This window comes from Schistocerca cancellata, chromosome 1 (assembly GCF_023864275.1).
Source record: "Schistocerca cancellata isolate TAMUIC-IGC-003103 chromosome 1, iqSchCanc2.1, whole genome shotgun sequence".
NCBI lineage: Eukaryota > Metazoa > Arthropoda > Insecta > Orthoptera > Acrididae > Schistocerca > Schistocerca cancellata.
This window is the reverse complement of record NC_064626.1, coordinates 805,812,201-805,827,677: the sequence shown is the minus strand read 5'-3', so window position 1 is coordinate 805,827,677 and position 15,477 is coordinate 805,812,201. Positions and strand designations below refer to the sequence as shown.

The 15,477-nt window shown below is 36.9% G+C and overlaps 1 protein-coding gene across 1 annotated transcript in view; it reads right to left on the bottom strand.

Moving 5' to 3' along the window:
* Positions 1–3,006: 3,006 nt before the first annotated feature.
* The window catches only part of LOC126188002 (kinesin-like protein KIF11-A), a 204,959-nt gene continuing 192,488 nt past the window's right edge, over positions 3,007–15,477 (bottom strand). The window contains exons 14-18 of the mRNA XM_049929415.1: positions 14,534–14,713; positions 7,150–7,372; positions 6,944–7,068; positions 6,699–6,809; positions 3,007–3,540 (exon numbers count right to left, since the gene is read on the bottom strand). Coding sequence (XP_049785372.1) covers positions 3,424–3,540; positions 6,699–6,809; positions 6,944–7,068; positions 7,150–7,372; positions 14,534–14,713 — 756 coding nt within the window. The 3' untranslated portion in view covers positions 3,007–3,423. The remainder of the gene's footprint in view (positions 3,541–6,698; positions 6,810–6,943; positions 7,069–7,149; positions 7,373–14,533; positions 14,714–15,477) is intronic.

Here is a 15,477-nt window from a genome sequence, read left to right as displayed (position 1 = left end):
AATCTGTATATAGCATGAAAGAATGACTAATTCTAGGGATATACTCATGCTCGAATTCAAACACAACCTTATTTTGCGTCAAGATTCTCAGGAACGGAAACTTTGGAAGTTTTGTACATTTCATGTACATTAATTGTAATATAAAGCCGACAGGTGCAGGGCATAAATGAGATATAAACTTAGCCGCAAATAAAAGGATTTGAACCCCAGCTGGACCAAACCTTAGTTTAATTGGTACTTTCATATGAAATCTGATTGATTATATGTATGTGTGTATGTAAAATACACCACTAATGTATACTGTCACTCTGTAATCTGACAACACAAGTATACAGTAGGAAGCAGTTGTGATAGATCTTATGTTGTTTTAGCTATAAAGTAAGTGTCATTTAATAAGCATCAGAACACTGTGCAGGGCACAAACATAAACATGCCCTTGCCAAAAGAAAAATGAAAATATGTATGTTATATTTTTCCTTAGGGCAATATCAAAATTTTCACTTCAACTATCTCTCTCTTCCCATCCATGATTCTGGTTGGACGTGTTGTGTGTGTTAGACAGCTATGTGTATTTGTGTAAAAGTGGTTTTTTTTTTTTTTTTTTTTTTTTTTCCCATCATATCTTGTGGAAAGGGAGGCTGTTTCTTTCATTTATAAATTACTCATCCTGAAAATGGTATCTACATATACTGTAGACAGCAATCTTTGGATATCAGCGACATTTTTTCCGATTGTATTATACTGCAGTCTTGATCATGGTGCTTCCTTTCCTTCAAGAATAAACTAGTAAATATAATTCTGTTTAAAGGAGGGTTAATACGTCAATCAATTTAGACTGTTTCAGTGGCAATCTTAGCGAGAGACTGTAGAGGTGCAAATTCAGACGCATGAACTGCTTCTGGTGAAGGTATCCCCCAGCCACACACCTCGAAATAATTCATATTAGTCGCACCTCATTAGGCCACATGTGCTTAAATAGCAGTATAAGTGTCACTTCATGCAGCAATGACAGATTTCTGCCAAATGATTACCCCTGAAAGATACACTGTCAGTAGCGCCTCCTTAAATTAAAAAAAGTATTATTATTATTATTATTATTATTATTATTATTATTATTAACTCTCTCTCTCTGTCTGTGTGGGTGTGGTTCTTTAATATATAAAAGCAGTTTATATATAAGGCTGCCCAAACATAATTTAAGTATAGAAATCTACGAATTTTAAGCAATCTGTGGGCATACATCTGGTGGAAAATCTGAAGAACTGTGACAGTGGCGGACAGTGTGTGGAACATCATAATCTCTGCAATTTGTTCTAATCAAAGACAACAGAGTGCACCAACCGCTGCGGTGAATGGTAAAACAACAGGTAAATTTTGCAGTTCCAGCAGAGAGGGCACTGCCACTGAAGTGTGGTCCATCTGTCAACTTCAATCTTTACATTTGAATGGAATACTCTGAGCACGCTATATATGGTGGAATGGAGCAAGCATTCATTGGTTCACCTGAAGATGACTGACAGCTGCCCTGTCGAAATATCATGCAATGAATTAGACAACAATTGGCTGCAAGCCCGAAATTTGTTTGAACAATGAGTCTGTATATTGAACCTAGAGGACTGTATAATAGCTGGATATTTCTGTATGGAAAGCATGGATGGAGGGATGGGAGGGAGGAAGAAAGGAAGATTAAAGAGTCTTAACATCCCAACAACAGGGCAGCCATGGGTGACCAAGCACAAGCTCTGATTACAGAAAGTTTGGGAAGGAAAACAGTCATGCCCTTATCACAGAAACCATCCCCACATTTGGCTGGAGCAATCTAAGGAAATTATGGAAAACTTAAGTCGAGATGGACGAACAGGGATTTGAACCACTGTCTCAGGAATGTGATTCCAGTGTGCTGATTGTTGTGCTACCTTACTTAGTAAGGAGAAGTTGTCATCCACGTGGAGAGAGAAAAAAAAAAAAAGTAAAAAATTACGAAGTATGCACATCCCCACAGGGAGATTTTCATATATTTTTGGGAGGAAAAATTTCCATTGTGCCACCTAGCAGACACAAGAAACCAAATAATATTCGAAGAGATTTTAATATTAATGTTCTGAAGGATTATGATAAACATAAATTGAAACTATTACTTTATCACTTACAATAGTGTTCAATTCTTAATGTGTCCACCAGAATTACACAGGTGAGCAGTGCATTAATATGCGACACATTTAGTCAATGACAAACATTTCTACAGCAAAAAATGCCCCTGCCATTGACATTTTTTTTTTTCAGAATTTTCTGTTGCTGATACAGTATGGTACAAAAAAATAAATAAATAAATAAAAATAAAATAGTCTTGAACCATGAAAATTTTCATATCACATGAAATACTATACAATAATAATTCAGGCAATACTTCAGAGAGAAGTTGAGCAATGTGAATGTCCATTATTGTTCAGCTCCTTTCTTTAAGCACAGTCAGGCACCCAAGTATTAAACAAGCTCAGAAGACTGGCATTGATACTGCAAAGGATGAAGCAATGTCAATGCTACATATGTACAGTCAAATTTCAGTTGCACTGGCCAGTCTCACTGTTTTTTCTGTCATGGAGGTGCTGGAAAATAATATGTACACTAGAAACACACACCTATTCCAAAGTACAATACTTCTCTTCCAAATACATCTCTCCACAAAATTTACAATTTTTCAATTCATGTATCAAATTACACAAAATTTAAACAACAAAATATTGCAAACTGGTGTATTCTGTGATTTGTCTTAAGCGTCTTTTTGTGCAGCTCACTCTATTTTCCTACTACAGGAACTCCAGTAGTATGGTATTGAGATCTGGCTGCTAACAGAAAGGATGCAGAACATTCCACTAAGAAACTCAGGGCATGTACACTGTAAAACAGCACCTTCAGATTGTGGCTGACTTCCTACAAGTGTACCACAAGGACTGACACTGGGACCACTCTTTTACAGGAAAAAAATAATGATTTGTTATAAAAGCATTACAAACTGGAGTCAATTTATTCAACTTTGGCGTCAGAATGACACTGTTTCCTCAATTTACAGTAAGACACACAGCTGTCAAGCTCAGTTATTGTTACAGGAATGTACAAAAAATTAAAATAAATGCCTAGTTACAAAAGAACATTAGCACACTAACATACAATTTATTATATTTCTATAAATATTCACATGTATGATGGTAAAAACGGCAGTGAAAACCTAACCCTACTGACATTTTCTTCTCTTAAAAGAAGCTGTAAAAACTTTGTCATAATATTTACAGACAGCTTCGCACAGCTACAATATATGTTTAATTTACATTTAATTGCAAGATAAAACTGAGGTTCACTAAACTTTTGTTTCCTCTTACAGGAATGTACAAAATAAATTCATGTAACGTCGTGATATAAAAGCATTCAGTTTTTAGCATTCAGAGGTTTACGTGGTGTGACTTTCATATCATTTAAACTTGCAGACTTTAGTAACTTGCTCGTTTCTTTGTCACTAGGCCGTGAATTCTCTTTATTAACATCCTGTAACAAAATAGAAGTGTGATTCAGAAATGGAACATTTGGAAAAATATGGTAAAAGTTATCTAGTGCCACCTAAACTTATTCCAATAAGTTGTTGCTTACACCATTGAAGTTTGAATGAAAGGGCTAGAAAATTGTAATTCTCAGTCACACAATGTAACTTGCTTAAATTTAAAAACTGATATTGAATTTTCTGTAATAAATATCTGTAGTATGCACACAATTTTCATATCAAGAAGTTTCAGTTCAAATTAAACTAAACGGTGTTGTGTGTTTAAGTACTACAGTATTAAGTTAAATGTCAGAACCAGCATCCCCGAAAAAACACAGTTGATCCAAGTAGGGCATATTAGTAACTGGATCTAGGCAAACAGCTAGAAATTTAGTGCATGGAATGTGTGTGTGTGTGTGTGTGTGTGTGTGTGTGTGTGTGTGTGTGAGAGAGAGAGAGAGAGAGAGAGAGAGAGAGAGAGAGAGAGAGCAGGGTGGCATTGGGACGGGTGTGGGGGATGGAAATGTGTAATTGGGGGATGGGGACATTGTAAGCATCGAAAACAATGTGTTGCAAGTTGGATGGATGGGCACATTGGGAGGTAGAAGTCTTAACAATATGATTTCGTTACAGTCCTGTGTATTATTGAGTGACAAGAGGATATGCCATCATTATCTGAACAGCAAGAGATATCAATTAAAATGCAGGGTCTACAGGTGGCCACACTGCAGGAGAGACTTTTTGGTGTTAACCAGTTGACAGATGTTGAAGTTGAAGTTGAGTTGTTGCTGGTCACTGGTAGGTTTGGCGTGAACACACATTCTTATGGGGCAATCAGTAGGTGAATGCAAACATCCACGAAGGTGGGTAGCCGAGCTGAAGACAATCAGGTAAAAGGGTGTGTGTGTGTGTGTGTGTGTGTGTGTGTGTGTGTGTGTGTGTGTGTGTGTGTGTGTGTGTGTGTGTGTGTGTGTCTGTCTAAGATGGCCCTCACCCTGTGAATAAATCATTATGACACAACACGAGGTTTGCGACCGAGTAACTACAAAAATGCCTTGAAATAGCCCAAGAACATACTGGAGTGTGAGGTGCAGACCTCCTGATATGACAGTTGTAAATATCTTTGTACAACCACCCTTTAAGTGACTGGCTCATGAATTTGTTCATTTCAAGACATTTATAACACTAAAACCAAATGTTTAGGATTCTTGACATTAGTTTTAAGAATATATTTTATTCTCATGACATGTGAAATATCTAACTTGAAAAGTTACACAACCAAATCAAAAGGGATGTCTCATCTATAACAGTGTCAATAAAATCTCCTTGCAAACTTGCAGAAGGAAATTGTGGAAGTCACAGATATGCACTAGCAATAGCTTATCAGCGAAGTTTGTGAATGCTTTGACACTTGCTCTGTCAGCACACAAGTGAACACACACAATTCCTCCAACAAAAGCATTGAGAAATCTTCCCTGTGGATAGATTAATTCATTTTCGAGAAATATATTGGATATTACCAATTCCCTAATCCTTCAGACTGCAACATGTTGTCCTTCCTACCCTGTCACCTCAGATCATGAAATTTTTAGCCAGATATTTTCAACAAAAGCAACAAAAAGCTTATTTCAAGAAATTATCTTCCAAAAACTTACATTTTTATTGATAAAAAACATCCCACAATGAAAGACATTACTTATATACTTACAAAGATAGCCTTTAAAGCTCAAAATAATGAGTTCTAGCTTACTGAACATTTCCATTAATAAATTCCCGAGTGTACTCATGTACTGGACATCAACTAAAATATAAAAAAACTAAAAGTCACTTTTTAGTTTGTGTAGCTATGAAGTCGTTCACAAAGGTTTCCTGTGAACACTAACATTGGAGGAACTTGCTGGAGAACACTGGACGTATTTTCTCTTACCATTGGCAAGCACTTAACTGACGAACTGTTGTAACTTACAGTTTCTAATGAAAACAGCACATTTTCCTTCACTTTCTGAGCTGCTAAATTCAATGTGAATCTCAGGATTACTGTAGTATCCTCTTTCAAAAGTACTACCTAACCAACAATATGGAACAGAAGTTGAAAGTGTGTGTTTTGTTGTCAAATATCCCAAGCAGCGCACAGTGTAGACAATATCTTGTGGCAACCACCTCAGCCAAAACATGACAGCCACACTAAGAATGTACGATTTAAGCAAGATTTAATTTTTCAAAGATCTCATCTTAAGTTGCCCGAGGATACTTGGGATTTTTTAGCTTGCCAAAATAATAAAACCAGAGTAAATTGGGATTTTATGTTTAGAGGTAAAACAAAAGGCTGCAAAATATTTTAAATACAATAAATCTTACTGAGATAGGGACTATGCCATTGCCACTTCCCATCAGTGGTAACTGCACACATTGTGATTCTAGAAAGCACTTAGTAATAAAATAAATGAGGGTTGCCCAGAAAGCAATGCACCACATGTTTCCTTTAACAATCCTTTATTGTACATAATGAGAATTACACACACGAAAGAATTTTTTGTTTTTTACACACACCCTATTTCTCCACTTTATCTCCATCTCATTCTATGCTCTTCATTCAGCGCGAAACAAGGGTGCCTTGTTGGTATCAATCCTTGTCTTGGTGGCAGAGCCATTGCTTCACTGTATGAATCATCATCTGTTCGTCCTCGAAATGTCTTCCACAAATGGCATCCTTTAATGGCCCAAACAAGTAGACGTCCAAGGAGATTAGGTCAGGTGTGACAGCCATGGACAGTCTCCCCGACTGCTGCAAATCTTAACGCTCCACTGAACCGCCTTCTGATGACCTCACTTTAAGTGCCCAGCGACTAACTGTACTTTTGCTGACAGCAGTTGCTCCATAGACTTTGCACAAGTGTTTGTGAATACTCCCCACAGTTTCTTTCTCTGCAGTGAGAAATTCAATGAAGGCACATCGCTTGTAATGTGCCATTTTGAAACTGCCCTGCAGCTACACTACCTGCCGGAAGTGGCAGAAACTTGGTGCACTCACTCAGGTGACTTCACATAATACGTAAGTAACGTTTCACATTTACAGCATTGTTTTCGGCTGAGAAAAAAAACGTAGTGTGTTACTTTCTGGGCAACTCTTGTACATTGCAGAAATATAACTCTAAACAATATATACCTCATTGCTCTTAGCTTTATGTAAGCTAATGGGTGTCCTTAATATATTTTCTGCATCTTGATTACTGATGGAGGAGTCTGTGCTCTCTGCTTCTACATCTTCTGAAATAACCTGGAAAACACAAGATTATAATAGAGAAAGCATTTTCAAGCCTTGTTTTCTCCAAGCAGCATGTACAGGTTAACAATGGACATGATGGTGCATTTATTTTCTCCTACAGCCCACATCAAAAATATGTAGCTCACCTGATCCAGCTTATTTTTGAGTTGCGCAGCATCATGAATTTTCTGTAACTTTTCCAATATCCTTGTAGGTGTTGAATTTATTAAGGTTGTTGGGTAGTCGAACTGCCTTCTCTGCGGAGTGGTGCCTACAAATCAAGGGACACAATTAAGAGCAAATGGCTCTGCAGCAGTTATAACAAACGCTGGAAGCAGTAAAGTGAAATTACCAGTAGGGATATCTTGACGTAGCAATTCCACAAGGAACTGTTCAACATCTTTATCCCGTTCTTGCACATGACCATCAATACTGTACTGCCAGTCAGATATATGTGCACACTGCTGTTCGAGAGAAAGGACACGTTCACGAATAAAACTGGCATATGACATGCGTTGTTCTTCTATATGTACTTCTTGAGCATGTGCTGACTTGTGGAGACTCCCAGTTAATAGCTGTAGAAGAGACACACATACAAAAACAGGCATGAATTTTGTTATTGAACTAACATGTTAAACGGAGTATGTGTAAAACTAACACTGTTTGTGTAAAGAATTATATTTATATTTAACTCTTCCAGTGCAAACTTTGTAGTATATTTCACCTAACTGTGATCATCTTTTATTCAATTTTCTTTCCAAAGCATAAATGTATAAATAATGAAGCTTCTTACAAGAATAACAGTGCCTTCAGTGAGAGAAAGAACTTGAGTGTATCCAGCACTTCAGACACTGACTTTTTGGAAGTGGATAAAGCAGTAGATACATTTGGAAACTTTTACACATTTGATTTAAAGAGAACCTTATCAGATCTGCCAGGGTGGTAAACATTATAGAAATATAGGACAGCTGTAGAGCAAAGATGCCACAATGTTAGGTGAAGAGCGAGTGATGCAGGGAGTGTGTGCGCACGAGCATGTTTACCATTGTGCGTCTCAGCAAGACTGAGAGGTAGACCGCATTGGCATAGAGAAATCTGGAAACTGATTTTACACACACGAAAGCAGAGATGTCCAACATAACTTCTGCTGACAGGCTACATGTTTCAGGATGAAGCAGCTCTAAGGTATTTTAAGAGATTGTGACAAATTGCTTTTATTTAAGCCAACTGATATCACGCCATTTTTGTGAAAATTTGTAGCTATTTCATCACATGGAAACAACGTCGTCGTATATGATTCTTGGCTTCCCAACATCTACACTTTTGTACTATACTAGTCATTTATAAACAATCTGGGACGAACAATTCAATCAGCCTCGCAACATGTACCGTATTTACTCGAATCTAAGCCGCACTTTTTTTCGGTTTTTGTAATCCAAAAAACCGCCTGCGGCTTAGAATAGAGTGCAAAGTAAGCGGAAGTTCTGAAAAATTTGGTAGGTGCCGCCACAACTAACTTCCGCCGTCGAATATATGTAGGGCTACACAGGCATGCTTTGCAGGCACAAAGATAAATTCTGGCGCCAAAACCTCTGCGCCAGTAAATGAATTAAAAATAGGTGAAAGGCGAGCTTTTTTCTCCGCCCCGAGTTCCGACCACTACATTTTCATACATTATACAACGAAGTAAATACAAATTCCATATTGTTCATCTTCGAATGTAGCAGCATTTCAATGTACTACAAAAATCCAACTGGCAAGACTGTTTGTGATGTTTGTCAATATGGCCAACTCTATGTTCTGAATTTTTTCATACCTGTGAGAGAGATGGTTGTTAACAGGAACTTTTATGAATTGTGAATCACATGCAGTATTCCCTTCACCATAAGAATAATTTGAATATAAACATTTTGCCATGCATTTGTTTCATGTTTGCTGCTATCTCATTTAAATCCTGTCTGCCTAATAAACTACGAAACTAGAGTAAGACAACAGCAAACGCGGAAGAATATACATATCATGTCATGTTTATATTCATATTATTTGTATGCCTAATAGTGATACAGTCAGAAATGAAGCACGGCAATTGACTAGATTTTTAAATCTACGATGACTCTAATTTCTGTGCAGAATGTTATGTACTAAAGAGGCGTCTGCAAAGATTTTCAACGGAGAAAATTTTTCGCTAAACTCTCGTTCAGAACATCTATCATACACAGTCTATTATTTGGTTCTTGTAGATCATTATAATAGAAAGCAGCAGTGTAAGTAACAACAAATAGCAGTCTCTTCCCATTGTTTCGCTAATGAGACAATTCCCCCCCCCCCCTCTCTCTCTTTCTTTTTTATTGTAAGCGGCGGTAGCGTGCACAAAAGTAAGCTATGCCGCGAGCGGCGACAGGCCATAAACACTCATTATCAGAATGCGACAAACAATGCATGACACAGTACAGTAATGCGTTTTCAGTTTAGAGTGACGTAAACACCTATAACAAAGAGAACGGCACTTATCAGATCAAAGAAAAATAAGCAATGAATTCAAACTAGACGAAGCACGTGGAAAAGGAAGGGTACCCGTACAAATACGGATGGAGCGCCTGACGCATAGCAATGGCTACCTGGTAAAGCTTAACTTCTAAGCTTACGACTCGAACCAAACGACTCTAGCTGTATCGCCATGCATTCGACCTACATTGTGTCTCATATTACAATGGACCAACTTTGTTTCGATTTGGGGGTGCGGCCTAAAACTTTTATCTCCCCTTGAATTTCGAGTCTCATTTTTCGAGTGAGGCTTAGAATCGAGTGCGGCTTAGATTCGAGTAAATAAGTAAATCAAAATGGTCAATGGAAACTCTTAACTTAGTCAGAATACTTTACATTTTTAATTTTTTTTAAAATTGAAATATTTTTATTTTAGTTTTGTAAATTCCAATCAATAGAAAAGTCAATCACAAATTTATCACCACCTTGAGCATCATCGTGAAAACTGAGTCAAAACATGTTCTACTTTGATTATAACACAGTGAAACCGTTAGCCTCCCTTTACTAAATTTTCCACCTGGCATTTTTCTGCTATGAACTCAGAAGTGTTTTCCAGGCAGAAAGTGCAAAAATAATACGATTTCATCTGCATTAAAATCATCATTAGGACTGTACTTTTCTATGACAGCTTGAAGAGTATTTTTCCACAATTCTGCAGTGTCAATGTCATGCTTCCTGCTTCAGATCTAACATTTATGTACTAATTATGTGTTCTTGTCATTTAAAATATGGTATGCTATATAGTCATTGGGACATTTTCTTGGGGACCCAGAGAAAAACACACAAACTTTGGTAAACATGTGCAGAACAGATCAAATGAGGAATGAAAAAGCAAATTGTGGAAAACATCCAGCCAAGTGATGAACACACAAGAGATATCATCATCATGAGTAATAACGACAGAAAATAATACAATTTTACTTCATACAACATTCATACAAACAGGATTTAAAATTTTAATCCTCAATAATATGTGAAAGTTATTTACTCAGTTGCTGGTAACAGCCTTTCTACTAATGGTCAAAACTTTAAAAAATACAATTCTGCTATGCAGGTACTGTTATCTCATTTAAATCCTGTCTGCCTAATAAACTACGAAACTAGATTGAGACAACAGCAAACGCGGAAGAATATACGTATCGTGTCATGTTTATATTCGTATTATTCTTATGCCTAATAGTGATACAATCAGAAATGAAACACGGCAAGTGACTAGATTTTTAAATCTAAGATGACTCTAATTTCTGTGCAGAATTTGATGTAATAAAGAAGCGACCGCAAAGATTTTCAAACGGAGAAAAATTTTCGCCTAACTCTCGTTCAGAACATGTTCTATCATACACAGTCTATTATTTGATTCTTGTTGATCATTATAATAGAAAGCAGCAGTGTAAGTAACAACAAATAGCAGTCTCTTGCCATTGTTTCGCTAATGAGACGATTCCTCTTTTTTTTTTTTTTTTTTTTTTTTTTTTTTAATTGTAAGCGGCAGTAGCGCGCACAAAAGCAAGCCATGCCGCGAGCCGCGACAGGCCGTAAACACGCACTATCAGAATGCGATAAACAATGCATGACACAGTGCAGTAATGCATTTTCAGCTTAAGAGTGACGCAAACACCTATAACAAAGATAACGGCACTTATCAGATCAAAGCAAAATAAGCAATCGATTCAAACCAGACGAAGCACGTGGAAAAGGAAGGGTACCCGTATAAATACGGACGGAGGCGCCTGACACATAGCAATGGCTACCTGGTAAAGCTTAACTGCTAAGCTTACGACTCGAACCAAACGACTCTAGCTGTATCGTCATTCATTCTACCTACATTGTGTCTCATATTACAATGGACCAACTTTGTTTCGATTTGGAGGTGCGGCCTAAAACTTTTATCTCCCCTTGAATTTCGAGTCTCAAATTTCAGGTGCGGCTTAGATTCAAGTAAATACGGTATTTATATTACTCTTATGTGATATGCAACTGAAGTGACATTGTTACTGTCTGGATTATAACTGTATACAGTACTGAGGTGGAGCACTTTGTCATCATCACTATTATTCTTTCCTCTAAACATAATTTGCTTCATCTCAAGCAACAAGAACCCTTTCAAGTTTGAGCAGAAAATGCAGGAATTAATTAATTGTAACCCTAGTGCTCTGCTTCTTGTAATGAACTGCTGACTGTCAAGGTGTTAATGTGCAAGTGCAGCTTCATGGATATCTTAACTGAAATGATCGTGTGTTTGAGATCCCCCGACACAGATCCTTTTCGAAGTGAATGAAAATGATTTATTCGTAAGAATTCATTCACCTGTGTTCACCCAAATTCAGTAACAAAGTTTCCTGTATGTCAAAAACTTAATATCATCAGTAAATTTATTTTAGTTAACTTTTACATGTTGTCTTCAAAATTTGCTGTCATAAATAAAACTAATGAAAGCATAGAGCAGATCTCCAAGAGAAGTGATGCCAGTTCCTTTTTTGTGCACTGACCAGTTTAAGAATTTATGATACTGAAGATATGCATGTGTTCTGTGTGGGATGTGCAACTCTGCTGGTGTTAGAGCTAAATCGCTGTCTCCTAAGTTTTTACTACTGTGGCCAGATTAACAAGGAACATTTACCACTGATTGGTAGACTTTTTCCACCTATCACCAAACACAAATTAGGAACATGAATGGTGCCTGCTGTGTGCAATATGAACCCATTCTGTTACTGCATCACAGTTACGTTTGTGTTACAGAAATTCCTCATGAATGAATAATAGCCACTATTTTTGAGAATTTTTGGCTTAGCAAATGCAGTTTAAGGAAATCAATAGTCCTCTAAAAAAGATTGTCTTACATAAACGTACTGTCCACATCCCCACTGCTTTCGCTGCTCACAGCTTTCCTTCTTTCTCGGTGTCCTTGCTAATGTTACTGACCTCTATGATAATAATGCTGTATAATACGTATATAAATAACAGAATAGATTTTCTTCAAGAAACATGATAGCAAAATGATTCATTGCAGGACAACTAGTAAAAAATTCCTAGGAAAACTAAGCACAAGTCATATGCATCCATTCAGCAATTAACCACTGGTGTACAATAAGATCAAGGGATCTTTCGCAGAACCCAAAGAAGTTCTGGCCATATGTAAAGGCTATTAGTGGCACCAAAGTTAGTGTACAATGCCTAGCAAATGAGACAGGAACTATAATTGATAGTAGCAAAGCAAAAGGTGAAATGCTTAACTCCCATTTTCAAATGTTCCTTTACAAAGCAAAACCCAGGAGAAATTCCCCAATTTAATCCTCGAACCACTGAAAAGATAAATGAACTAAGTATAGTGTCAGTCGTATTGAGAAACAGCTGAAACAGTTAAAAGTGAACACAGCTCCTGGGCCCGATGGAATCCCTGTCAAATTTTATGCACAATTTGTGGCCAAGTTAGACCCTCTTCTAACTATAATCCATCTTAGATCCCTCGAACAAAAAACAATGTCCAGTTCTTGGAAAAATGCACAGCTCACATCCATCTACATGAAGGTTAGTAGAAGTGATCCCCAAAATTACCGCCTAATATCCTTGTCACAGATTTGTTGTAGAATTTTAGAACATATTCCGAACTCAAACATAATGAGGTATCTTGAGCAGAATGACCTCTTCAATGCCAACCAGCATGGATTTCAAATTCTTGGTTTCTGAAAAGCATTTGACTCAGTACAACACCTATACTTATTGTCAAAAGACTGAACATATGGGGTATCAAATGAAATTTGTGACTGGACTGAGAACTTTATGGTAGAGAGGATGCAGTATGTTATGTTGGATGGAGAGTCATCGTCAGAGGTGGAACTACCTTTGGATGTGCCCCAGCGAAATGGGTGGGGATGGCAGGCTTTTTGCAGATGATGCAGTTATCTATAATGAAACAGTATCTAAAAGAAGCTGCATAAATATTCACTCAGATCTTGATAAGATTTCAAAGTGGTGCAGAGAATGTCAGCTTGCTTTAAATGTTCAGAAATGTAAAATTGTGCACTTCACAAAATCGTAAAATGTAGTATCCTATGACTATAATATCAATATAGTCACTGTTGGAATCTGCCAACTCATACAAATAGCCATGTGTAACACTTTGTAGGGATATGAAATGGAATGATCACACAAGTTCAGTCATGGGTAAAGCAAGTGGTAGAATTTTGTTTATTGGTAGAATACTGGTGAAGTGCCATCAGTCTACAAAGAAGATTGCTTACAAATCACTCGTGCGACCAGTTCTAGAATGTTACTCTAGTATGTGGGACCCGTACTAGATAGGACTGACAAGGAACAATGACGTATACTGAGAAAGGTAGCACATGTGGTCAGAGGTTTGTCTGATCTGTGGAAGAGTGTGACAGAGATACTGAAGGTATTGAAAGACTCTTGAAGATAGTCATAAGCTATCTCGAGAAAGTCTAATAACGAAGTTTCTAAAACAAGCTTTAAATGATTATTCTAGGAATATACGACAACCCCCCAGATGTCACTCACATAGGAATCGAGATTAGTGTAATTACTGCACGCACAGAGTTATTCAGACTCTTTCTTCCCATGCTCCATATGTGAATGGAACAGAAAAAAATAAATAAATAAATAAATAAATAACTGGTACACTGGAGTGTATCCTCTGCCATGCACCTTATGGTGGTTTGCAGAGTACAGATGTAGATGTAGATCTAGGAGATATAGGTGTACTTATTCAGGTTTTGCCACCTCCCTCTGTACATTGTTGAGTATTTTTTACTGTTACTTTCTTTGCTGAGCATTGAAAGGCCAGATAATACGACTCCCGAGACATCATCATGATCTGAATGAGCCTGAAGTATTTCATTATTATGAAGGTTGAAGTCAAATAAATAAATAATAAAACATGGGTAATAAGGTTGCAGTATAGCCACTAAATCTGGATAGCTGATGTTTTGTGTTAAAAGCTAAAATATAATTTTAAATAAATAAATAAATATTATTATTGTTTATTTACAAGCAAAGGGATGAAAATACTTCAGACTGAAGTGAGAAGGAAAACTAGAGTAACTTTGTGTCAATGACGTCTTACATTGTTCTGAAAGTACACAACTGTCACAGTATTAGCTTTCAATAACAAAAGCAGGATGAAAACAATTGCCAACCAACAGATTAGGTGTTATTACGTGTTACTAACTTACTTGAGTATGATCTTGATGCTGTTTCTCAGCTTCTCTAATATTTTCTGATATATGACGAAGTTGTTGCTCAATGAAACTGTATTGTTTTGACCATGCTCCTTCTGTATCTGAAACTGCTTTCCTTACGACGGTTTCCAGTTCACCATTACATTCTTCAATCCCACTTTTAACAGTTGAAATCTGAAAAAAGAAAACAATTTAATTTTAAGATAAATATTAAATAAATACTAACATTATGTATAAAATAATTATGTCTGCTATTTGCTACTTATGCAAAAAGCAATGATATTATCAAGTAAGAGAATTCTTTTTAACCATTTTAAATTGTTGCATGATATGTAGTTTGTACAGTACACACAGATCCATACATAAGACACTACTTAATTGAATGTACTTTTTAGTTACTAAGAACACATCGGTAACCTCAGTAACAACTCAATAAAACATGTAGACAAGATTCAAGGATACTTCACTGCACACCACTTTTACTATTATTCTGATAAACATTATTACATTACTACAATTGGTTTGTCAGTGAAATATGCAAATTTGTCAGATTTTTGAGACAATATTTCAGGGTCTGTGTAAATAAGAAAATGATTAAAATTATTTAGTACCCCATTTTCGGTTACACCCAATAATGTACTTCTGGAAATGTAATTAGAATTAACAGACTTGCAAAAAAATGTGCTTAGCGGAGATAAAACTACAGCACCACAAATCTGTTCCGATATATTGGAAAACTGGTTGATTCATGGGAGAGAACCAAACAGCGAGGTTATCAGTCTCATGGGTGTAGGGAAGGATGCGGAAGCAAGTCAGGCCCCATCCTGCCATTTGCCTGAAGTGATTTAGGGAAATCACAGAAAATCTAAATCAGGATGGCCGGACACGGCACGGGTTTGAACTGTCAGCTTTCCAAATGAAAGTCCAGTGTGCTAACC